This window comes from Trachurus trachurus, assembly GCF_905171665.1.
Source record: "Trachurus trachurus genome assembly, chromosome: 11".
Lineage (NCBI taxonomy): Eukaryota > Metazoa > Chordata > Actinopteri > Carangiformes > Carangidae > Trachurus > Trachurus trachurus.
In genome coordinates, this window is record NC_139904.1 from 9,525,127 (window position 1) to 9,552,432 (window position 27,306).

Consider the following 27,306-nt stretch of genomic DNA (forward strand, 5'->3'; position numbering starts at 1 on the left):
ACTTTATCCCTCCAACATTGTGATTTTATTCATAAAACACTGCAACTTTATTCCTGAAACATTACAATTTTGTTGTAGAAATACCACAACTTTATATGTGAAGCATTTTTAATTTGTTCTGGAACCATTACCAATTTTATTCTTGAAACATCATAAATTCATTCTTGAAATATCACAACTTTATTCCTCCAACATTGCAATTTTATTCTTGAAACAGTAGGACTTTGTTTTTGAAACACTGCAACTTAATTTGTGAAATATTATGACTTAATTCTGGTGCTGGCAGAACCGCTGATAGCATCCACATGCTTCAACACACTGGGTCTATTTTAAGGTAAATGGTCATGATGAATACAGACACATTTTGGAGAGAAAACAGCAGATTTATTCAGCCGCCATGAGACACATGTTACATAACAAGGAGGAATAAAGTCGATCTGTATTTCTGTTTCTGCGGAGGAGGAAGTTACATAACAAAAAAACCAAACACAAGACAAACACCAGAAAATATATTTTCAGAAATCACACATTCATGTCATTTTTTAACTCAAGTTGTCACAGAAGATGCTGTTGGTATTGAATGAAAAATACATTTTAAGGTCATGTGAAAAACAATTGAGTTATGAGTACATTTTTGTAATGAAAAAAAAAAAGGTTTATAAGTAGCTGAGAGGAAATTCGGGATTTAGATGTGCTAAAACTAAATCTGCTTTAATCTCAGTCCTAAAGGGCGATTTATTTTCCTTCGTGTTAACACATGTTGTTATAACTTGTGTTCATAAGATGGAGATCTAATACTAATATCTTGTGCACAGCATCCGGGCTCCACAAAAATCTTCATACTCATACTTTTTTTCTCAGGATGTGTCGTCTTTCACATGGCTGTAATATTTTTTTTTTTCCATTGGCCACTGTTAATGCTAAAGAAAACCATTAGCGTTAATCATCTCCAAAAGAAACTAAAACAGGATCAGGTTTGTGTTCATTATGTTTCTCAAATCTCGCCTGTTGGCAGATTGTCATTAAAACAGCAGGAGGTTAATAATAATAATTATATAAGACCACAACCGCCTCCACAGGCTGAGACGCCCGTCAATCACACATCACACGTCCTCACACACATATTATTACATTACTGCAGCTCCACAGACTCGACGACACTGGGGCTGTGGAGGTCGTTGTTTGGTTCAAATCAGATTAAAGTCTATTTAAAGCAAGAAGATGAAGAAGAAAAGAATGTTTTGCTAAAAATAAAAACGTCTTGGTTGACTTTTTTTTATTTTTATTTGTTGCTCCTGCAGATGTGATCAACAGGAGCCACGAAGGCTCAAGGTGCCAAAAGTCACAGAAATGCTTTGTGATCAATACTCTTATTAATAATAGATGCACTCATACAATACTAACTACGCAACACATGTTCAGAAAAGAGATTGTACAATAATACAAACAACTCAATAAAATCATCAACGACATCTTTGATAAACGACAAAAAAAAAGGCATTTAAAAAATAAAACCGATAAAGAAAAAAGCTTGATTTCGCCAAAGTAGAAAAACACTAGATCTTGTTGTGTTATTTCTGCCTGAAGGCAAGACTGAGGGGAAAGTGCTCTCCAGTGTTGTTGAAACTGTAAGCAGGGAGGAGGAGGAGGAGACGAAGGGGAAGAGGAAGAGAGGAACTATGGTTGCGATAAACAAAAAAAAAAAAAAAAAAAAAAAAGGAGCCAGACTTTGGCAGCCGATGACTGATCCTGAGAACAGGTCTGAGTTTCCAAGAATCAGAGTGGAAACGAGTCAGGAGGTTTCGACAGCAAACCTGAAGGCTGAGGAGAGACTGCGCCCCCACACCTGACTGACTGACTGACTGACTGATTTGGATGTGAAGCGACAAACTCCATGTGACACAGTTTTAAAACAACAATGGGGATTTTACTAAAGCTGTAGTAAAGTCCCTGATATTCTCTCTACGCAGCTCGTAACGTAGGCTACGTCGCCGGGTTGTTTCCTCCGCCGGTGGTCACTGAGTTCAAACGCCTGAATGAGCAGATAATGAATTTTCTGCCCAGAGTGTAGCCTAGCTATCTGATGGACGCGCCTCCCTCCCAATGCCAACATATTTTAAATTCTCACTCTACAGTATTTGCACAGGTCATGGAGAGGTTGTGTGTTTTTGTGTTTTTTTTGCAGATGAACTGTTGTTAGAAATAACAAACTGAAACTTACCCTTAAAAGGTTAAAAGGTTAAAATAGAAAAAGAGACCAGTGAGGGGTCACAGACTCACAGTCCTATACCTGCAGGTCTGAGGTGGCACAGGTAAAAAAGGCTCTGAGTGATGTTTTGCCTTCAGGATTGCACATCGATGTAGCGCTGTCCGTTCAGTCGTGTTTTAGTAGCGCAGCTCGCTGAGTCCAACCACTAGGTGTGTAGCTGTTACAGAGCCAAACAATCTGATTAAACATGTTGGTAACCCTTTAATTTACAGTATAGGCCGCTAATTACTTGATAATATCAAGAAATAACAAGTAATTGCGTAGTAACGTCAAGAAATAGCCTAAAAATAACAGTCAATTTCATAGTAATGTCATGCTTTGCATTTTTTGGGAAAGGCCAGAATTTTTCTCCACCAAGTCTTTGCAGTTGTCAATTACAATCAATTATTTCTGGACAATTTCTACGCAATCAATCGCTATGCTTCGACATTACTATGAAATTTACCGTTATTTCTAAGCTATTTCCAGACATTACGACGCAATTAACCGTCATTTCTTGGCTATTTCTTGACATTATTGATTATTTTATTGTAGGCTATCCTTTGGATCCCCATTAGTCTTCATAGAGATAAAGACTATTCTTCCTGGGGTCCACATTAAATCAAACAATTACTACAACAATTACATCATTACAGCATTTATACAAAGAATGGGACTTTATCACGTAATTGGCGGCCTGTAAATTAAGTCAACTGATCGATCATGATCTGACACATGATACAAAGTCAGCGTTTCAGGTTGTTGTGGTATATCTACAGCTCCTACACAGTGCAATTAACCAGCAGATTCAGGTCTCAGTTGGACCGTGGAGGAGTTAACGGATAAAACTGGGTTAGACGGAGGAGTTTGTTGGAGAGGAAGTGTGAATCCTCCCACGCTCTGAGTCCAGTGAACGCACCACACTGTCCTGAGCTGAGGAAACTGAGAGGAGCAGCTCAGATTTTCCTTAAATAGACGTTTTTGGCCCCTTTCTTTTAAAGTCTCAGCCACAGGGAGGAAGCAGCCGGTCACCATGGCGGCGAGGGGAACACCGTGACTCAGTGGTTTCCACAGCAACCGCCAGACAACAGCTGAGTGAGATCCCCCCGCAGAGTCTGTGTACAAAGATGTCATCACATTATTATGCTCTGCTTTGGCCTTTTATGTTGGTTTTGCAACAACAAACACAGTTACGGTAACTACCGATCAGTCAATACTGATCAATACTTCCTTGAATTGTGTCACTAGTCCTTTTCCGTCCACCCGCCCCGATCATATTTCCTTTTACAAACGACAACATACATCATGTTCTCAGTCACGTGTCTGCACATTGTGCCGGTTTAATGCTTTGAAGAGGATTTTTTTTTTTTTTTTTTTTACATTTTTAAAGTCTGATCCTGCTTTTTTAGGCTGAAAACTTTTAAAAGTGAAATAAATTAACTTGAGTTACAGTTAGTTGCACTGCAAAAAACTCAAAATCTTAGCAAGAATATTTGTCTTATTTCTAGTCAAAATGTCATTTCTAGTCAAAACAAATCTAATTATACTTAAAATAAGACTCATCAAGCTTGTTTTAACACACTTTTTACTTTTTTCAAGCCTATTTTCCACTTGAAATAAGTAGAAAAATCTGACAATGGAGCAAGTTTTTCTTTCTTATTACAAGCACAAAAAAACTTGCTTTCAATGGCAGATTTTTCTACTTATTTCAATTGAAAATTTGTTGGAAACAAGTGAAAACTATCTAAAAAAAAACAAGTTAATTTTTAGGTGATGAGTCATATTCTGGAAAGAGATTAGTTTTGACTAAAATTGAGACATTTTGACAAGAAATAAGACAAATATTCTTGGTAAGATTTTTAGTTTTTGCAGTGTGGTTAGTTGGTTAATTAGCTAGTTAATTAGTCAGAGAGAGTAGGCTAGAAAAGGCTTTGAAACACACAGACCATCATGTTCGGAGGCACAACTGTCACAAAATGCAAATAAATAAAGGGTGAATATTTGTGGTTGAGGGGTCGGGTTCTGTTGGAGGACACACGGTGATGTTAAAATCTTAAACCTGGATTTAAGTTACTCTTTAATTTTTTTTTTGAAAGTGCTGGAATTTAGGGGGGGTTTTTTTGCATTAAATTGAGGTTTACATCAGTTTTTTTTGTCCAAATGGCAGCTGAATTAAAAAAAAAAGCTCTTCAGTCAGCAGCGTTTCCAAACGTTTTCTCTCACTGCTGCAAACATGAGCTCATTTTTAAATCAAGAATATATTAAAAACACATCTAATCTATGAATCTATAACATCCGGACTAAACCCGAACATGAACCCTGCCCCCGACGGTGTAGCTACGACCTGCAGACGTCACTTCACCATTTTGCATCCCTTCGCTTCTGTTGTTCAGTTGTAGCCGGGACACAAAATGGTAAAACAGTGAAATCAGGAGAAATCATTACAGCAAATCACACAAAAAAAAAAAGAAATAAAAGAAAAAAACCACAGCAGAAAATTCAAAACAATGTCTTTGTTAAAATACTGAAAATATAAAGCAAGTTAAATACTAATAAATCTTCTCACCAGATGCAGCCAAAGGATGTTTTACACACACAAAAAAGGTTTAAAATGTCGTCATGGACCCACAATTAAAAACATCTGTGTCACTTTTAGGAGGGGGGACTTAACTAAACGCACGCTGCAGTCGAAGTAGTCTGACATAATATAAAACCTTAATTTGCACAAAAGCAGACTTTAACAACTTGAACAAAAAAAAAATATTAGTCGTTTTCCTAAGGAAGTTTTGAACTGTGTGTCCGGGCCCCTCTGAGAGTTCAGTGAAGTCAGCATTTATATTTAAACTGGTGGATTATTAAGACCATATGACGTCGACTCGCTCTCACACACACATGTACACAACACACACACACACACACACACACACACACACACACACACACAGTCCGGTCCAGTGTAGGCAGGAATTTGCGGGACTTTCCCATCTCCTAAAACAAGAGTCTTAAATCATTCAGCACCAGCAGCAGTGGAGCTGGGCACAGAGAGAGAGAGAGTGAGGCATCCTGGGAATTGAAGTCCACAGAAGAAACTCCAGCGCAGCTCTGCAGGGGGGCACTTTGCACCAGCGTGTGGGTTAAAACGAGGGATTATTGGAGGGGTGGTGGGGGGGTGGTTGTTGTAGTAATCTGGGATTTTTCTTTTTCTTAAAATACAGACATTCTGTCATTTCGCAGATATCCTGAACAGAAAGGGATTCTGGGGGATGTAGTCCTCGCTGCTGGTTCACTGGACCTGAGATGTGGCTCGTTTTGTTTTAAAACATCGCGCACTGCAAAAACTCAAAATCTTACCAAGAATATTTGTCGTATTTCTAGTCAAAATGTCATTTCTAGTCAAAACAAATCTCATTATACTTAAAATTAGATTCAATGCATTCAAAAAGTAGCTTGTTTTTAGACACTTTTTACTTCTTTCAAGCATATTTTTCACCTGAAATAAGTAGAAAAATCTGATAGTGGATCAAGTTTTTCTTTCTGCTTTCACTGGCAGACTTTTCTACTTATATCAAGTGAAAATTAGTTTGAAATAAATGAAAATGATCTAAAAACAAGTTCATTTTTAGGTGATGATTCTTATTTTGAGTGAAAAGAGTTTAGTTTTGACTAGAAATGAGACATTTTGACAAGAAATAAGACAAATATTCTTGGAAAGATTTTGAGTTTTTGCAGTGCGGCTTCTCATTTTAAATCTCAGTTCTTTTCTTTCTTTCTTTTTTTCTTCTTTTAATTCTTCTGCTTCTTGCACGAGAAGAGACAAACACGCAGTGACATCCTTGACATCCTGGATAAAGTGATGATCCTCTGTGAGGGGGAGGGGGAGGGGGCGAGGAAGGAGGGGGGTTGTTTGTTTGTTTGTTTGTCTGAGATCTTTTCAGGTGAGGACAGGACAGCAACCCCCCCCCTCAGCTTGGGACAGTGCTTTGCTCAAGGACACTTCAGCAGGGCAGGAGGGCAAGAGGCCTCCGGTGGTGGGGGGTGGGGAGGAGGAGGAGGGGGGGTCAGATACTGGACAGAAGAGTCAGAGGTTCAGAGGAGAGAGGAGGTCGGTCAGGAGGTCCGAGCTGATGTGAGTCACTCCTGAAAAAACAAAACAGAGACACACAGGATCAGGATTTTGGTCACTGTGTGTGTGTGTGTGTGTGTGTGTGTGTGTGTGTGTGTGTGTGTGTGTGTGTGTGTGTGTGTGTGTGTGGTGTGTGTGTGTGTGTGTGTGTGTCTTTACCAGCTATAACAGGCTGTTCCTGCCGTTCATGTTCGGCCCTTTGGACCTCATCTGCTCCTGAACCGACCCCGACTGTAACCAACACACACACACACATAAAGAACGACATGTTAGATACAGTTGAACATTCGTCTGCGTCTTTTATGAATTTCAAGTTCATCAAGTGAGGAAGCAAAGAAGGAAGAGTCCCCGAGGAATAATGTCGATGCCGGTTACAGCTGTTGTGTTACCTGTCGTGTGGGCTTTAATAACGTTTGACAAATCAATGACGAAGAAATGCAAGAAACAACAGACGCCTTCGCCGTGTTCTTGCCCTGATTGATTTATTTCAGGTATGTCAACTTGTTTATTATGATTTATAATAAATATTTATTATTACAGCCCGATAGACCTGTTGTTTGTGTCGAAAAAATAAGACGACATACTTGTTAAGATGGTATTGTTAAGTCTCTGATTTAAGGGGTAGTTTTAAGGGTTGAAAAGCACTTTGCCTTGCTCTTAAAAGAACTGGGACACACTACCCCTACACAAGAACGCGCAAAACCGAGTGCTGGGAAAGGGCCAAAATCTACCCCGACTTTGCTTGATTTGAGAATCTGTTGTCTGATGTCACACAACAATCTGCACCCATCCACACTGTCAATGGTAAATCATCAATTCAAATGCATTTAAATGGCAAAATACATTAAAACGTTCTTTTTTAAATCTGTTTTTGTGCCCTTTGTAATGTTTTTATACCTTAGTGAAGCACTTTGAATGCAACGTTTGTCCACCATGTTGTCGGTTATTCTATACTGAGAAAGAGTTGCGAGTCGCCTCGAACGCAGCATTATTTTATTATGTGTTCTAATGTTTATGTTCATGTGCATTGTTATAGCCTACTCCACGGTATGTTCAGTCAGCGTGTGTGTGTGTGTGTGTGTGTGTGTGTGTGTGTGTGTGTGTGTGTGTGTGTGTGTGTGTGTGTGTGTGTGTGTGTGTGTGTGTGTGTGTGTGTGTGTGTGTGTAGCTGAAGCTCTGTGGATTCAGACTGTAACCAACTCTAACAGATGAGATGTGAGGCAAAGGAGCTAAAATAGAAGCAGGAAGGATGCCGCACTGTGTGCCACTTCCTGTCACACACGCACATCCACACACACACACACACGCACACACACGCACACACACACACACGCACACACACACACACACACACACATGCACACAGAGGACTGCAGTTCACATCAACGGAGCTTTGTGTGTCGACATGCAGCTGTACATCTGTTGCTTTACAGTTTTAGTGGCTGCAGCCTGAAGCCTGTGGTCGTCTACTCAAACTGTTCCCCATTATTTCTGTAGTGACCAGTCCCCTTTGTTTGTCACTACTGGATGCTGATTGCTTGTTTTGACTTGTGCTAAGAGCAATAAACCAAACGAAACTTCCGTTGCACTTGAAATAATGATCGGGATTTAATGAAGCCACATACTATCACTTTTTCCCCTATTTGCATAAAGTACACAGACAACAAACGCTCTCGCACAGTCGAAAACTGTTTGCTCCTCCACTGATAATCAGCAACACCTGGGCCACTGCTGCTGAGTAAACTCAAGTAACCTGCCTGACCCCGCCACATCCGGTTCAGGTCAGTTAAACCACAAAAGGAAATACTTCCGCCTAGCGGTTCAGTAGTGCAAAAACTAAAACATGGCTCCTACACGCCAGCCCCTAATTGCGTCTGGCAGAAGTCAGAGCAATTACAAAACATAAAGTAAAGGAGCCGTACATACAGTATAAGAATCAACAAAAATATATGAATATGCATAAGAGCATAACCCAAGGGTTTACATAACCCACTGCAGAGATAAATCAAACTGTGGCTTCACACAATAAACATAATTTTGTTACAGGTCTTTCTATCACATTTGTTTTGGTTTGAAGCCGAACCACACGCACCAAACCTCTTTTATCTGGAAAGGTTTGGAGCACCCTTCCAAGCACCCAAGACCCACGTGGTGCTGTGGAGTCCATCACCATGACGACATCTCCAGGCGTTAAACTTCTCTTTTCCTTTGTCCATTTTTGACGCTCTTGTAACAACGGTAAATACTCTCGGATCCACCGTTTCCAAAAGAGGTCAGCGATGTATTGTACCTGTTTCCACCGTCTCCTGGAGTACAGATCCGTCTTGTCAAAAAGTCCTGGTGGAAGAACTGGTTTCCCCTTCAGGAGTAGTAAGTGGTTTGGGGTTAAGGCTTCAAGGTCGCTGGGGTCCTCCGATAGTTTTGTGATGGGGCGATCATTGAGCATTGCCTCTGCTTCACATAACACAGTATGAAATCCTTCATCATCCAGTGTTTGCTGACGAAGCACAGAACTCAGAACCTTTCTGATCATTCGAATGAGACGCTCCCAAGTGCCACCGTGATGTGATCCAGATGGTGGGTTAAAACTCCACTTAATCCCTCTTTGCGACAAGTCCCTTTCAATATGGCTATGGTTTAAAGCAGCCAAGGCTTCCCGTAGCTCTCTCTCTGCCCCCACAAAATTGGTGCCATTATCTGACCTCATGCATGCAACTTGTCCTCTTCGAGAGATGAATCTTCTCAAAGCGTTGATGCATGAGTCAGTATCAAGAGAGTAAGCCACTTCAAGGTGCACGGCCCGACTTGTCATACAAGTGAACACAACGCCATACCTTTTTACAGTGTTACGTCCTCTTTTCACATCCACTGGGCCGAAATAGTCTACACCGGTGTTAGTGAATGGCGGTAGATCAGGAATCACTCTCTCCACGGGTAAGTCGGCCATTTTTTGTTCACCCATCTTTCCTCCATAAAGCTTGCAGAACAAGCATTTTGCTATGACTTTTCTTGCTGCAGAAACCCCACTAGTGATCCAGAACTTTCGTCTTGCAGTGGAAAGGACGTGATTTCTGCCTCCATGTCCAAGCTGTAAATGGAAATGACGGAGAATAAGGTGAGAGATGTGCTGGTCCTTTGAAAGGATGAGGGGATGTTTTATGTTCTCGGGGATAGCTGCCCTCCTCAGCCGTCCCCCAACACGCAGAAGCCCATTTTCCAAGACAGGATCCAGCTTATGGATGTTGCTACTTCTGGGTATCTCTGGATTACTGGAGGTTAGTGCAGCAATTTCATCAGGGAATCTTTCTCGTTGACAGAAGGCAATTATGGCTGTCTCAGCCTCTGTGAGGTCTTCCAGCAACACACTTTGATTCCCAAGTGAACTTCTGAATGCTTGCATCTCCTTTAACACATTCACTGGTGCTCCATTAGCACTTGCATTAGCGAGCTGCAACTCCTTCCTCCTTTTACTCAGCTTCAGCAGAACTCCCTTAAGCTTGAGGAACCAAGCAACTGCGACCTTTAACCTTTGCCAGACTGAGAAAAAGGTTATCAGTTGAGAAGTGGCATTGGTGCTGATAACTGTTGCATTGACCCTGAGGTCCCCTTTTACCTCTGGGTCGTCAGCAGTCATACTGAAGTCCATTGGTGATTTTGGCCACCTTTCTTCAGGACCCCATAGAAACTCAGGGCTTTTCATCCATCTTTGTTTCAAAAGGCTCTCTGCCTTTAATCCACGAGAAGCGTCATCAGCAGGATTTAAAGCTGTAGGGATGTATCTCCATTGATCAACTTCCGTGTTGTCTCTGATGGTAGTTATTCTGTTTGCAACAAAGGTTTGAAACCTCCGGTCCTCATTCCTTATGTACTTTAAGACTGATGTGCTGTCAGTCCAAAAGCATGCTTTCTTCAATGGCAGCTGTAGCTCTGATTGAAGCATCCTATCTACTCTGACAGCAACAACAGCGGCTGTTAGCTCCAAGCGGGGAATGGTAACAGCCTTAAGGGGAGCCACCCTGGCTTTGCCAAACAGGAAAGCAACATGAACCTTTTCCTTCACATTCTGCATTCTCAAGTAAGTAGCCGTACCATAACCGCTCTCACTGGCATCAGAGAAATGATGCAACTGGGCACAAACTATCTTCCCAAAACCTTCGGGCTTGAAACACCTGTTAACTTGAAATTCTGCCACCTTTTCCAGATCTGTCAGCCACTTGTTCCACCTTTCTTGAAAAGCTGAAGGTATGGGATCGTCCCAGTCACATTTCATCCTGCATAGATCTTGTAACAGCAGTTTGGCAGGGAGTATGAGAGGCGCCAGGAATCCTAATGGATCATAGATGGAGCTGATCATGGATAACATACCTCGTTTTGTGGAAGGCTTCTCCTTGACCTTTAGTTTGAATTTGAAACTGTCTGTTTCAATACACCACTGTAAACCCAGAGCCCTGTCCACAGGCAGTTTGTCTCTGTCTAGGTCCAGCTCACGCAGGGTTTTGGATCTGAGCTCCTCTGGGATACATTGAAGCACTTCTCGGCTGGTACTGATCCACTGAGTTAGAGTGAATCCTCCTTTGCTGCATATGGCTATGAGGTCCTTAGCCATGCTGACAGCGTCCTCTTCAGAGGGCAGACTCTTCAGGAGGTCATCCATGTAGAAATTCCTGTTGACGGTCTCGACCACAGCTGGTGAAAAGCTGGTCTGGTTGTCTTGAGCAGTCCTTCTAAGAGCATAACAGGCGCAACTGGGGGAGGAAACTGCTCCAAATAAATGGACAGTCATACGGTATTCCACGAGATCTTGCTCCAGATTACCTTGAGGCCACCACACAAAACGCAGGAAATCCACATGTTCCTTTGCTACCTTTACTTGGTGGAACATGGCCTTTATATCTGCCATTAATGCCACATGATCCTGCCGAAACCTCATCAGGACTCCTACCAAAGAGCTGGTCAGGTTTGGGCCTTGCAAAAGCTGACTGTTGAGCGAGATCCCTTTATATTCTGCTCCACAATCGAACACGACCCGTAGCTTATGCTTTCGTGGGTGGTACACGCCGTGATGCGGTATATACCACACTTTACCCTTTGTCACCTCCAACTGGTGAGGTTGTACTTGTTCAGCGTAACCATTGTTTATGACATCAGTAATAAAGTTGGTATACTCCTCATGAAAACCTGCATTTCTTTGAAGCTTCCTCCTCAAACCACGGACACGCTGCAAAGCAATGGTGAGGTTGTTTGGCATTGAGACGTCTTTCTCTCTGAAAGGTAGTTGGAACTGATAATGTCCGTCCTCAAGCCGAGCAGAGTCCTCCATTATTTCTACGAACTTCTTTTCCTCTCTTGACATTTCCTCTTGTTCTGTAAAGGTCTTCTCAATGAAGTCGTAGTTGTATTGCCTAGTCAACAGTTCCTCTATTCTGTCGACTACAGTTCGGTTGGCATGAACTGAGGGGTAACCACTTTCACTATGCCCGTGTACTGAACCATTTATTACCCACCCCAGTAAGGTTCTGATGGCGTAGGGCCCTTCACCCCGACTATGTACCACCTCCCACGGCTCCATCAGTTTGGATGCATTGGTGCCAATTAACAGATCCACATCAGAATGTATGTGAGGGATTTTAAGCTGTTTAAGATAGGGCCATTTGGTCAGCTCCTCTTCACTGATAATGTTGTCCGTTGAGACAGGCATCTCCTTTTGAGTAAACACACGGGGAAGTTGGTAGAAATGTTTGCCGGACAAATCTGAAATCTCCAGGCCTTTAACAATGGAGCTTATTACTGTTTTATCATGACCCATGGTACGAAGATGAATCTTGGTCTTTTGTCCTTGGGTGTTCAACCCATGAAGGAGTTTTTCCGAGCAGAACGTACCTGTGCTTCCTGGGTCCAGAAAGGCATATGTTTCAATAACCTTACTTCCTTTTGAACATTTCACTTTTACAGGCAAGATGGGAAGAACACCATTGCGGTGGCCAGCCCCTGTATGACCACAAGTTGAGGAAGTAGTGCAGCTTTCAGAGGACCTCCTCTTCAGCTGCTCTGTATCCTTCTGATTCACTCTTTCCTTTAGTCCAATGTGCAGAACGCTGGGATGCATTTGGCTGCAGTGTTTGCAAGTGATGCGCTTATCACAACTCCTGCTTAAATGTCCTGTGTTCAGGCAGCCAAAACATAGACCTTTCTCCTTTAGAAAGTCCAATTTTTCCCTGTGTGATTTTTTATCCAGCTGGAAACATTGTTCCAATACATGACCATCACGTGCACAATATAAACAAGAGGGAGAGTTTGTCTTGGAGACATATTTTTTTTGAGTTTCCTCATTATTGTGAGCACTTGCTCTGTATTTATCATTAATTGAAACATGAGTTGCAAAGCTGTTCCTCTTGAACTGTGATTTAATTTGAAACTTACTTGGCTTTATTATTCCTTTAACAGGTGGAGTGTCCTGTATATCGCCAAAGACCGGATCGGAGATAACTCTGATCTGCCGCTCAATGAAATCCACCAGATCTGGGAAACGTGCTCTTCGATTAGTTCTCTCGCAAATGTCACTTGCTTTTGTTCTCCATTTTTCTCTAAGTTTATATGGGAACTTCTGGATCAGAATTCTCATATTAGCTGGCATGCTTAGCTCTTCTAAATAACATAACTCCTCCATAGCATTGCAGCACTCGCGAAGGAAGAGTCCATAAGATTTCAATGCTTTAGTATCCTCAGACTTGATACTTGGCCAGCCAGTGGCTTTTTCCATGTAGGCTGCAGTTATGTTAAATTCATTCCCAAAATTATCCTTGAGCAGCTGCTTCGCAACAGCGTATCCCTTTTCGGCGCTCATGTGAAGACAGCTGCGCACAATGTCCCTTGGCTGCCCCCTTGTGTACTGCTCAAGGTAGTACAGACAGTCTCCCTTTGACTTGGTCTTATCCTCCACACAGTGCTCAAATGCCTTTATAAATGGGTTGAACTCCAGGGGATCTCCATCATAAGTTGGAATTTCCCGGTGTGGCAGTAACTGAGATGTTTGCATTTGAACCAGAAGAGCCGTTAGGTCGTTTTGTTGTTGCAACACACTGTAAAGGTCTCCTGCTGATTGAGCTTGACCTGGCATAGATGTAATGCTTTGCATGACAGCTGGAATTTTAGGCAACTCCAAATGAGATTGTAGAGAGCTTGAGATCACAGGTGAGTGTGTTTGTGGCACAAGAGGCTTTGAGATGGTGTCACCTGGATAAGCCGTGGGGTCTAACCGTTGGTTATAGTGGGCTGTGTTTGGATCAAATGCAACCTCATTTTTTGACAATGGTTCAGCATAGCCCTGTGCTGAATGATGAGACCCGTGCTGCTGAGAGGGCTGAGGCGCAAATTGTGCAGCGTGTGGGTTGAGAAAGACAGACCTGGTTTTAGGCTTAGCCCCTTTGCGGAAATAAGACTCCATGGCATCAGAGTGCTTTGATGCAATGCTGCCTCTGCTGCTGCCACTGGCCTGTAGCACCGCCAGCTTAGCACTAGCAACCGCTATCTCGGTGTTCAACTCAAGCTGTTCTTTTTGTCTCTTTAATAGATGTTCCTGGTCCTCCAGAGCATGTTTGTTCCTTAAAGCAGCAACACGAGCCAAGAGCCCAGCCCTTTGCGCCTCCGCTTTTATTCGTTCTGAAGCTGCAGAGGATTTGCTGCTAGAGGAACTGGCTGATGAGGAACCTTTATGACGTGATGACTTTCTGGAGTATTCTGAAGCAACATTTGAGATGCTATCATGAGGTTCAATCTGGATCTCCTCCTCCTCCACATTACCACCAGCAGCAGCTTTATTTTGAGCCTCCACTCCATTTTTATTTTCATCCTCTTGATCATGAGTTGCAGCTTTAATTTCTGTTTGCTTGTTGCCCACAGCTGGGGATCCACCTTTTTCTCCGTGATTGCCCACACCAGTTCCACCTTGAACCTGTTCCTCGGTTTCAGAGGCTGGGCAACTTTGAATTTCAGCCAACCACTTCATTGTACCAGCAATAAAATCGTGGACATTCAACATTTTAGCGTGAAACCATGTATCATGCTTTTTTGCAGCATCATCAGGCAATAGACCCAGCAAACCCTTGTGCACTAGCTGTACTTCTTCACACAAATCCACAAAATTGTTGAATTCACCTTTAACCTCATTTACATGTTCTTTATCACCCATCAACACAACAATGGTTTGTTTTAGATTGGACAGCTTATTTATTTTAGCCTTTCTTTGTTTTTCTAAATTACTTATTTTTTCTAATAAGGCTTTGGCTGTTAATTTCACTTCACGCTTTTCCCTTGTTTCAGTTTGGGTTTTTACCTCCCCACCCACATCAAAGTCAGTCTCACTCTCAAAATGTTTGTCCAATTTCTCCTCTTCTGCCATGATGGCCGAAAGTCAATGCTTTATTTATTAGCACGCAAAAGTAGTATTTTTTATGAGCACAAAACGCACGCCCTGACGCGCAAAGTTTATTCAAGGCAGTTGCGAGTCCGCTACCAATGCATTGGGTTTACGCATAATGTACCGTTATGTGTGCACACACACTATATACAATGGCCATTAATAGAGATCAGCGCTGAACCACATACCCCAATGGTGCGTTGGCCGGCATTGATGATCCTATGTCCAGAAGTCCGATGCGCGGTGTCCCGGTGGCTCCAGTAGCCCCGCTGCGATGGCGCTCCGAGCCCGACGCTGGCGGCTCCAGTAGCCGCTCCGACGCGCTGTGTCCCGGCCGCTCCAGCAGCCCGCTCCGCTCCGATGCCGGTTCGCCTCCCAGCGGCTCCAGCGGCGGCTCCAGCGACCAAGCGACACACGGTGTCCCGACCGCTCCAGTAGCGGAGGGACAGGTGAGTTTAAATGTCCATCTAAACGCGGCGTTCACTTCACCGGCTCGCTGACACACAATGCATCGAGTCCGGGTTTGCTTCCTCCAAACGAAGCAGTTTTCGACCAAATGTAGTGACCAGTCCCCTTTGTTTGTCACTACTGGATGCTGATTGCTTGTTTTGACTTGTGCTAAGAGCAATAAACCAAACGAAACTTCCGTTGCACTTGAAATAATGATCGGGATTTAATGAAGCCACATACTATCACTTTTTCCCCTATTTGCATAAAGTACACAGACAACAAACGCTCTCGCACAGTCGAAAACTGTTTGCTCCTCCACTGATAATCAGCAACACCTGGGCCACTGCTGCTGAGTAAACTCAAGTAACCTGCCTGACCCCGCCACATCCGGTTCAGGTCAGTTAAACCACAAAAGGAAATACTTCCGCCTAGCGGTTCAGTAGTGCAAAAACTAAAACATGGCTCCTACAATTTCCTTTCATCTCTCCACTGTCAACCGTCACACACACAGTATTCAGACACAGTACAGACAGCAGGTAAACAGACAGGTGTGTGTGTGTGTGTGTGTGTGCGTGTGCGTGTGCGTGTGCCTCACCGGCTGCAGACCGTCTGCCATCTCTCCAGATCCGATGTGTGTGAGGTGGATGAAGTTCGTCGGCTCTCCGATCATTGTGCGATCAATCTTCCTCCTCTTCTTCTTCTAAACACACACACACACACAGACAGAGAAACACACACAGGTGAGCATGTACTGTAGGCAGGTGAAACACAGACAGGACCTTGTGTGTGTGTCATTTGAACTCCGACTCCACCAAAGCCAAACATTCACATTCAGTTTATTTATTTACTATCGTTAATCCTTCGTGAACACATCTGCCACCTGTTGAGTGAAATGATGATCAGCACATCGACTGCTGCGTCTCAACCACCGATATGAATTTACTCTAGTCTATTTCTATATTTATTTCATGAATTGCAGCAATTTCTGTCGAGTCTAATTTGTTTTTTTGTTTTATGTGTATGTGTTCTTTTCAATGTCCTGTTCTGATTCTGGTTGTTCGTTTTCTGTTGCTCGTTCAACTCTCGACTGCAAAACTATAGTTTACCCTTGGGTATCAATAAAGTAACCTGAACCTGAACCTACTCCGCGGTGGAGGGAACGAAACAGAGAGGAGAAGTGGGAGGTCTGGGGGTCTGAGGGTCTGGGGGTTTGTAGCTCTGCTTGTTCCCGTGACCCTAAACCGTGTCGAGCCTCAGATCGTCCGATGTGCCTCTACACGTCCACATAGTCTGACACTCGCATCATCTCCACTCAGCTTCTGACATGTTGGTGAATCAGAGTCAGTCAGAGCCGCGGAGACAAACATGTGACGCAACATTAAAGAAACAAAAACGAGAACGAACAGAAACCTGCAGCTCAGGGAGGAGGAGGAGGAGGAGGAGAGTTAACGCCCTGGCATCCAGTTCACACCTTCACTTAACAGCGAGGAGCTGATAAAACCACAACATGACGGCATCATTTAACACGTATTGATGGTGTTTTGATGTCGTTATTATAGAGACATGGTTCACGCAGAATGAGAATTAAAAGAGTTAACAGAAAATGAAAAACAGAAAATACCAAATAAACTCGAATACTGAAATGAAACAATGATATTGTTAAATAACAAACGGAAAATAAAAGTAAAGTGGAAAATAAACGGAACAGAAAACAGAAATGAAAAAGTTTAAATTAATACGTGAAAGTGAAAAGAAAAGTTATAACATAAGAAAAGTATGAAAAAACACGTGGTTATTGTTTTTTTTCCCCCATTTTTTTCTTTTAATTTTCTGTTTTCCATTGAGATTTTAACCCTGGATTAATCATTAACAGGATAAAATAGGTGTTGATGACACTTCATGAAGCTTAAAGTTTGTGTTTAACAATTTGTTTCTACTTTTCCTACATTAATTTGTCAACAATATGAAGTTAAATTATATTTACCGTTCATTTTCATATACGTTCTTGTTCTTTTTGTCTTTGTCAGTCCTATTTTTGTTTTTTTGCATTTGTTTTGTTTTTTCTTTTATTGTTAAAGCAGAAGTAAGTGATATATTTGTGTTAATATAAGTCTTAAATAGTTATATCTTCCGACAGCAATCACTTATATAGAGTGTTTGGACCGAAACACGGGTCTGTCAGTCACTCTGCTCTGCTCTGAGCCGAGGAGAAAACTTTTCTCGTATCCTACAGTTTTTATCCAATGAGGAGAGAGAACGGCATGCAGGGCTGTGTGTGCAGCCAAGGGATGCGCGTGAATGTGGTGACGTAGGGACGAGGACTGTTATGGTGCGTTCAAGGCAACTCGTAACTCGTGTTTTTCCGACCTGTGAAGTCGTACCAGTTCTATCTGGTACGAGTTCACGGGTCAGAAGTTACGAGTGGCCGTTATAGTGACTTTCACAGGTAAAACAGGTCGGAAAAACACGAGTGGGTTGCCTGGAACGCTACAAAGTCGTAAGTTGTGACTTGAAGCTGTAATTTACAGTTTCAAAAGCCTGCCTGGAACGCAGCATTAGCCAAAACGACCGGATCGCTTACTTCTGCTTTAAATACTTTACAACTTTAGTTTTCCTACTCATCTCCCTGTTTTGTAATATTTAGTTTTGTGTATTATGTTTGTACAGTGTAGTTCAAGTAAAACAAACATAACAGCAGACAGACACAGTAGGAGATGTAGTGTTAAGAGTTGCAGCAAGTTGTTAGTAGTTACTTGTATGTAGTTTTAGTAAATGCAACAAGTATCAGCAGTAACATTAGCTCCTTCAGTTTTATCATTTACTTGCAGCAGCAACAGTAGCAGTACTTAGAGATTTAGAGCTTTCAGAATAAAAGCCTCAGACACGTCCAAAAAACATGAACTCGTGACTCAGCAGCAGAAAAGGAGCGGGTGAAGTTATGCATCATTTTGTGTGTGTCATCTGATCACACACAGATGGCTAGTAGTGCTGCATTCAGGGACACTGTGTGCTGCTGTGTTCAGGGACGCTCCTCTGTCGAACGCCCATGCAGCGAGCAGCTCATTAAAAACCCACTCTGCTGCTCCCAGAGTTAATCATGATGTGTGGAAACAAGCTGATCCAGAACACATCTCAGCCAGAATCACAACCACTTCATCTGGTGCATAAGAGGATTATTATTTTCCTCTGGATTATTCAGAGCTCTTATGCAACAACGGGCAGCAGAGGGAACTGAACGAAGAGGGCCGGACACATGCACAGCACAAGAAATCCAGTGTTTGATGAGCAGAAGAGCAAAGAGATTTTGATTTACTGAGTCCGACACGTTGATTTCACACGCTGTGATCTGCTTAATCTGGCTCCTCCGACTCCAAAACCAGGTCCAGGTTTCTTCTTACTCAGAGCTGTAACATCAGGACGACGTGGCCGTGTACGTGCCTTTTGGCTGTCAGCGTCTCGTTTTTCATAATTTGCGTTTGTCAGCGTCTTGTTGTGAAACCAGAGCTGTTACACAATAATCTGTCTGTTGTGTGTCCGTAAGAAGACCCCGTCACAGTTTGAGATACAATGTCAGTATAGATATTTATCGACAGATACTTATCGACTTATACCTATGAATTTAGGCTATGATCTCTTGAGTGTTGACTCATCACATAAATCAAGGTGATTAATAGTCAGGAGCAGGAATTCATGTAGAAACAGACACATGCTGCGTTCAGGGCCGCCTACGAACATATTATTCAAATGAAGTGTGATATTAAAATAAGTATGTAGCGTTTTCAACATGCACAGTAAGTGAATTTTTCATATCGACAAGAAATACCCTGATGTAACCTATACTTGATTGAGATGGGATTTATGGCTTTTTAAGGGGAGCCGGATCTTGGTGAGCCGTTCCTTTCAAAGAGCCGTTCAAAAAACTGACTCCTTTTTATATTTATTAAGTTTTAAGAAGCCAGCCTGGTGGTAACTCATTTTATCTTGGAAATAATCACTGGCAGGGGGTGAGATTTGGAACAAAACAATGCAAAATTAGATATCCCACCAATATCTGAGTTTGAATTATTCTGAAATATCGATTATAACCTCATTTGACATATGTGGACTAGATTTTAAGTCTGAAATTGATTCATTGTAAATATTAAGACCGCTGCAGCTTCCCATTGTTCATGTTAACGAGCCGTTGAAAAGAATCGGTTCGTTCGTCAACGTCACAACATTAATTAGCAAGAATTTCTGTATTGTGCTTTGAACATAGTGGACATACTGAATTGCCCCATGATGCATTGCAGCACCCCTGATGTTCACATTACAGTGAAATCCAGATACCAGATTTACAAACAGACGTTGCTTCTATAAATTGACCAATAATTGCAACTCATCTATACGGTTAAAATCTCACCCAAAAAAGAAAGAAAGTGACCAACAAACTGTTGATATTTAGCAAATATTGTAACAACTCTCTGCTTGATACTGGCTGCATTAGGTGTGAACATCAGCTTAGTAATGGCGACTAATGTTGGATGTTGTTATGATGCTATGTGTGAATCCCTCTGAGGCAGATTGTTTGTAAAAATGGGATTTACAAATAAACTAGCGCTGCCTAATTTGTTTGTTTAGTTGGCAGTGTGCAGAATATACTCATTGCCCCAGGCTGCAGTACCATCAGCTGATTGTCACACTGAGGCAAAAGTCACCTGAAAGTCCACACAGTGAGTCAGAGGAACAACCCAATAACAAATGGTGTGACTAAAGCATGAAGGGTTCAGCCTCTCCTCGACATACCCTGAGGTTTTGTTTCAGACGTGAAGGAAAGTTGTGTCCGACTTCATTTCTCTAATATAGTGCAGTTTTATCACTATTACCAATTTATTAAAGGGATAGTTCAACATTTTGGCAAATTGGCCCATTGCCATAATCCCTATAGTCATAGCAGTAGGTTTGTTACCTTTAATTGTTGGTGCAAGCTATTTTCAGAACGGCGGAGCAGAGCCGTGAGCTGCTCAGAGCTACACTACGGAGGCTCATGGGATTTCTTGGTTTCCCTCATCAAACTCATCAAATACACAATCCAACAACTCCAAAACGCTCTGGTGGACAAGTTGTGACCTGCACATTCACCACGCTATGAGATAATAACGTAACGTTACGAGACAGAGTTGTTTTAGAGGTAAATGCAGAGACTGCTTGCCGAAAAACTGTCCCAGACGGTAACACGAATCAGCGGTTTTGCATGAATTTGCCTAATTAAAGGTATCGAACCTACTGCTATGACTATAGGGATTATGGCCAATTTGTCAAAATGTTATACTATCCCTTTAAGATCATTCTGCTGTTTGCTCTTTTGAGTTATCACACTCATTCCTCCAAAGATCTCTGACAATGAAGTTCATGGTGAAAAGTTTTGTAATTAAATCATCATGTGGACAATAACCGTCCATAAACAAGTTCATATGTTGCTCTGAACGATGAATAACAATCCACATGTGTGTGTGTTCAATAAACATCTGGAGCCTCCACGTCATCACACACCAGACTGGCCCTCACACACTCTCACGTGTTGGCATCCCGCGGTCGAGCAGCTGCTGCTGAATCACAACGGCTGATGTGTTATCACGGCAACGACGGGAAAGTGGCAACAGTCAGGGGTCAAAGGTCACGAGTTCAGGACGGTGGCGCTGGATTTTCATCCTCAGTTAATTTGCTGATCATTTAATCAACTACTTCAATCAGTCAATTAAAGCATTTTGACGTCTCACAGTCCTGACTCACTTGTTTTTTTTTTCTTTGTTTTTAATTTTTATAATGTTTCTGTTTTTGTATTTTTGACTGTATATTTGATACTGTTAGACCCCAGGAAGAATAGCTGTGGCTCTGCTGCAGCTAATGGGGATCTGAATAATAAACTAAACTAAACTAAACTCGTGGTCATGTTGCTCCACCAACCTGCTGAGTTGAAAATATAGTTATGAAAAACAGCAAGAAAAGGGGTTCCCCAGGTTTTCTCATGGTTTTTTTTCCAGGTGCCAGATGTAACACAGCTCCTTCCAGATGTTACAGAGACGTCGAGGTGACCTACAGAAACTAAATCCAATCACTTCTCCCTGTTGGTGCTATAGACGACCTGAAACACCTCAACTGTTGTCTGTGACGTCGGGCGTATAAAACTTAAGGGGCACCATGCGACGCAGTGGGTAGGCAGAGGTTATCTCTCTCAACTACACTGTCAAACAAATACACTTTAAAAAAACTTAAATAATGTATTAGTCATTGATTACTGTTCTGTTGAATCTCTGATTACTGATTTTACAGTCAATATTAGAGCAAATAAGATAAGAATAAGAATTACTTTCTGAAGGGAAATGTATTATCTCAGTAGATAGTTCAGGGGTGTCAAACGTGCAGACCTCAGGATGAATTTGCCAAGTGTGAAAATTACATAGAAGACAGAAGACATTGTTGAAATTGCAAGTGTTTTTAGCAAGAAGTGTCAGGTTGCTCGTAATATGTTTTGTAAAAGGATAGTTCATTAACTGTAAATGTCTTAATAACGCACTAAAACAAAGGGAAAAATTCAAATTTCTTTTAATTTATAGGTTATCATGCTATTATTTTACTGTTTTTCGGTCCACTTGAGATCAAATTGCGCTTGCGTTTGTGGCCCCTGGACTAAAATGAGTTTGACACCCGATAGATAGATAGATAGATAGATAGATAGATAGATAGATAGATAGATAGATAGATAGATAGATAGATAGATAGATAGATAGATAGATAGATAGATAGATAGATAGATAGATAGATAGATAGATAGATAGATAGATAGATAGATAGATAGATAGATAGATAGATAGATAGATAGATAGATAGATAGATAGATAGATAGATAGATAGATAGATAGAAAGATAGATAGATAGATAGATAGATAGATAGATAGATAGATAGATAGATAGATAGATAGATAGATAGATAGATAGATAGATAGATATACATCATATCTTTTTGTAATGTCTCTGTGTTTTCTGTGTCGTGCAGCTGTTTTGTTTCCTTCTCTGTTCCTTGTTTCTGCTGTTTGTGTTTTCCCCCCCGTCATGTGACCTGAGCGCCGACTGAAAAAAGCCCCAAACTCTTCCAGAGGATTCATCAGATCAGAGTCACCGACTTCTCTCTCTCTCTCTCTCTCTCTCTCGGTTTGAAAAATAAAATCCCTGACCTTCCAGGATTTCCAGGACCGAAGTGAACGTCCTGTTTCTCTCTGTGGTTCATGATGTAACACGACTGTCTGAGACTCCAAACTGATCTGAGAGCAGTTTCGTGATGTAACACTCATGCTGCTGCTGCTGCTGCTGCTGCTGCTCGTTTACTGAACAAACACTGGAGAATAAAATCTCCCCTGGCAACGAGTGTGTTGAGCTGATAAACAGCGGATCTGCACCACCACCACCACCATCATCAACATCATCAACATGTAATAAGTGAATCATCATCATCATCATTAAAGCTGGCGAACGGGCTGGGATTTCAAAATAAGAGAGGTTGGGCGATGACATCACAGATCCAGGAAAATGAGAAGAGTGTGTGTGTGCGTGTGTGTGTGTGTGTGTGTGTGTCCACCGGCGTTTACAGATGAAGACCGTTAGTTTAATGAGATGAGGTTTTTCAAACTCAAATATCATCTGCAGTCAGACATAAACTTTAACTAGATCCTCCATCTTTGATTCATTAAACAAACGCTTTACAGTGTTTTTAACTAAAAACGGACACAGTCAGGTGTCCAACGCAAAGGAAGGAGAGAGAAAGAAAGAAAGAAAGAAAGAAAGCAGCGCGGTTACATCACCAACATGGCATTTACACTTATATGTATGGAAAGTCTTTTTTTAATTATTTTCCTCTGTCTGAACCTGCTGAGTTTCACAGACGAGCTTCACAAAGGAAGCTCAGTTCAACTTCCCTGAGAGTGAAGTCACTACTGGCATCGGCGTGTGTGCATGTGTGTATGTGTGTGTGTGTTTATTAAAAGTGTATTGTTGCAGTGCCACAATAGAACAAACAGAAACCTCTAAAAATACAGACAGAGGAAGGAGGGAGGGAGGGAGTCTGTGCTGCAGAAACACAGCGGCAGAACTTCCCCTCGTCAGTCTGAACGCTCACCGTGTCCACACACTGATTAATCCGCTGATTATTCTCCCCGTTAATTGATTAACCGTTAACAAAACTAGTTCCTCAGAGCTCAGATTAACCGTGACTTGTGACGGAGTTAAGTATAAAATCCTTTCATCTTTGAAACCACAACATTTCAACATTTTTGCTTCATTTTTGAGTCTTGAATCCATTTGATCAACATGAATATTTTGACACCAGACGAATAAAAGCAGCTCTATGTCCTAATGATTCTTCTTATATAATCCTACATATTTGGTTTATTCAAGTTTTTAGAGCTTTTACGTGTGTGAATGAACTATTTATGTAAGATAAGATAAACCTTTATCTACCCACAGTGGTGTTTGTGTTTGGAAACTTTCTTTTCCAATATACAGATATAAACTTGACTGATTTATTTTATCTCTCCCCGTTTATGGGACACAGATAGATTATGTAATCCTGCTGCGTTTTAATTTGAAGGACTGACCCTAACCCCTCCCACCTTCCCCACAAAAAAGAAGGAACTCCGCTGCCAGAAAAGGAAGAGGGTGTTGTGCTGCAGGAGGTCAGAGTTCACGGTGAAGCAGGAAGTCCTACCACCTGTTTACTCCTGAGTAAAGTTAAAGTGCGTATTTTATGTACTAGTTTTGCTTACGTTGCAGGGAAACAAAAAAAAAAAAAAGTAAGCACCACTGACGTTTCAAAGCCGGGTTAAAGAGGAACTATGCAGGATTTGTATTTCTATGTTTAAACTAATTTTGTTACTACAGTCGGATAAAACAAAAAGTTATTAAAAAGTTAGGTGCCTTTCTGAAGCGTGTCCTTCCCCTGTGATACTTTTTGTTTTGTTTTGGCCAGAGATGTATGTACAAAGTATGTACAGCCCCATTGCCTGCTTGCTACTGTATGTCTGATGCTACATTTTTACCTTAATTAAACAGCTTTGGAGTAATTGTGATGGTTTAATAAATGGCTTTCTGCCTTCCACCTAGCGTCTCTTGGCTGAAAACCAACTTTGCAAGATCAGAGCCTCCAACCCGGCGTCCTAGCTCTCATTTTAATTTAGTTTATTTCATAGGGACAGTGCAGGTTAACATAGTAACACTTCCACTCGTTACAAACAAGTCAATGTGACTGATGTTCTGCATACAGAGATTACAGCTAATGCTAGTTTTCTAACTCCCGTCCCTATAGTTTTTCTAATTTCTGCACACTGTGACACAAACGCGCCCCGTAACCCGTCATCTCTTGTTTATGACAGATTAAACTACACAAATATATATGTTGCAACATTGTATATGATATATATAACGTTATCCACCGCTCTATTGATTGATTTCTCGCCGGCTTCGTTGTAAATAAATGCACATGGCCAAGAGGAGGGTTAGCAAAACAGTGGAAAAGTGACCGGACTTGCATAGTTCCTCTTTAAAATCAGGCTAAATTTAGATTATACGTTGAGTTAAGATAAACTTCCAAAAATGCAGAGTACTCTGAAGGGATAGAAACATGACTGTGTGTGTGAGATAACTGGAAAAAAGGGAAAACATGACGGGATCTTTCAAGTCCCCAAAAGTAGCTAAACGATGATTGTCTCCTAAAGATGGATGTTTCTGACATATGAGGTGGTTTTCATCATGTGGTCGTCATTTCGTCATGTTCGTGTGTGTGTGTGTGTGTGTGTGTGTGTGTGTGTGTGTGTGTCTCACCGGTGGGGGTTTGGCCACCACGCAGCAGCCCATCTTGTGCCAGAAGTCACTCATGCCGACACTTCGTCTGTCCAGCTGCCAGCCGCCGCTCTCTGCTGCTGCCCTGCAGGCCGGGGGAGGAACTGCAGCCTGGGGGTAATCCTGGGGCATTCAGACGAACAACTGCACCAACACTGTCACTCAGACGACCAAAACCCTGAAACTGCCCCGCTGGACTCAGACTGGACACTGGACTCCAGGAGCGTTTGGATCCGAGAAAATATCAAATAAAGTCAAAAGTATCCGCAAGTCTTGACCCAAAAGGATCAAAATGTTTAATTACTGAATCCTCAGAAATAATTTGAGGAACGAAAAAAAAAAAAAAAAAAAAGACCAAATCCCAGATCTGTTGAATCCACTGATGGTTTTTCTGCAGCCAGATGAAAAACAACAAATCCAATATTGGTCCAGGTCTGATCTGTGGAGACAGAGAAGAATTAAATTAAATTTCATCAAATTTAGATTTGCATGATATTGTTCTGTGATTTTTAAGATTGCACAGTTTCCCCTTATTTCTCAGTTTATTTAAGAAAACGCCTCATTTCTTCACAGGAATAAGAAGGAAGTGATTTATCATATTAAGAAACCTGCTGCTGGTTGTGAAACTTTATCTTTCGCAATCAAGCAAAAGTGTTTTTGATACGTGAAGTTTCACTCGCAACTGAAAATCGTAATCTCAAAATCTCTCGACTACTCAAACTTTACTGGAAACACAAACCACAAAACAATATGTTCGCTGAACTATTTATTTGATCATTTATCAACTAATGGATAGCACATGTCCGAGAGTTATTTTGTTTTCTACCAGTTTAGTTTAATACGTCCTGTTATATCTCAATTTCTTGAAAAGTTTCCATGAGAAAACTGTCGGGAAAATACAAAATTCTTCAAAAATAGATGAACCAGCATTGGATTTATGAGCAGAGGTGGACTTTCTTGAAGAATTCCTGAAATCTTGATTGCTAAATCAAATTATGTACTTGATCCAATCAAACCAAACCAAAGTGTTGCCCAGACAAAATATCCTCACAGGGCACAAATGTCCCAATAAGTCACAGTTTGCAACTAAATCCCACCATTTTGGGGAGAAGGAAAAAAGATATTGTCACTTTCCAAAAGGTGTCCCAACTTGCTAAAATTAACCTGTTGCCGCTTTCTAAAAACGTCCTGAACTGTTTATATGTCCATTAAAACATCTTCCCTTTACAAAGGAATCGCCAAATTTTAAAACATCCTGACTTTCTGAAAACTTTTCCACAAACAGCTCGTTTCCACATTTAGTAAAAGTGTCCTGTCACTCTCTAAAGACACCAAAAGTCTTTAAGAGCATCCCAACTGTCTACAAGTGTCTTCCCCCCCCCCCCCCCCCAAAAAAAACTGAGATCACTACATAAACATTTCCAAATATGTCCTCCCTTACTAAAACATCCTAATTTTCCAAGAAAAGTCCAGCGTTTTCTGAGGACGTAGAAAAGTTCCTCAGAACTCTTGAGCTTGTGTCCTCACAAAGATAGAAAAGAACGGGAACAGCTTCACTTTCTGAGCAGCATGGGAACCGAAGCTCTGAGACGTCAACACAGTGAACACATTAAGTATGACTAAACACTGGGTGTGGTCCAAACACAGCACAGGAAGCACCACACACACACACATATGAACACACACACGAACACACACACACATACACTCTCTCTCTCTCTCTCAGGCTTGTAAAGCTGAAATTAAAGAGTGTTTCTGGATGTTTTGTTCTTGTTGTTTCCAGATGAAACAAACTGAACTGAACTGATCCTGAGGCGTCAGACTAAACAACAACTGTTGGCTCAAGTAGGAAATGTTTAGTTTAAGACGCACACACACACACACACACACACACACACACACACACACATATGCAGCTGACCTTTGACCCCGTACAGTGAGATGTTTACAGAGGGAAAGACTAATAACTGACCACTGGAATAAAACAATCAGAAGACTGGAGCTAAACAGCTCCTTTGTTTCTTTCTGCTGCTTCTGTTGTCTTAGATGTAACTTCTCTAAACTCCACCCTAACTAAATATATCATCACGGGCACCAATGTGACGAAATTGGACATTAAGATGGACGAGATAACGGCTCTGGTGAGGAACCGAAAGCACCTCTGTGAGTGCGGTGTAGTGTGTTTTACAGCTACACTGC

The 27,306-nt window shown here is 41.7% G+C and overlaps 2 protein-coding genes across 3 annotated transcripts in view; one reads left to right on the forward strand and one right to left on the reverse strand.

Moving 5' to 3' along the window:
* The window catches only part of rfx5 (regulatory factor X, 5), a 165,387-nt gene that overhangs the window by 105,083 nt on the left and 32,998 nt on the right, over positions 1–27,306 (forward strand). The window lies entirely within an intron of this gene.
* The window catches only part of cdc42se1 (CDC42 small effector 1), a 31,287-nt gene continuing 9,796 nt past the window's right edge, over positions 5,816–27,306 (reverse strand). For both annotated transcript variants that reach the window (XM_083982626.1, XM_083982627.1), the window contains exons 2-5: positions 25,090–25,546; positions 15,833–15,937; positions 6,531–6,602; positions 5,816–6,385 (exon numbers count right to left, since the gene is read on the reverse strand). In XM_083982626.1, the coding sequence (XP_083838752.1) occupies positions 6,534–6,602; positions 15,833–15,937; positions 25,090–25,239 (324 nt within the window). In that variant the 5' untranslated portion in view covers positions 25,240–25,546 and the 3' untranslated portion in view covers positions 5,816–6,385; positions 6,531–6,533. The remainder of the gene's footprint in view (positions 6,386–6,530; positions 6,603–15,832; positions 15,938–25,089; positions 25,547–27,306) is intronic.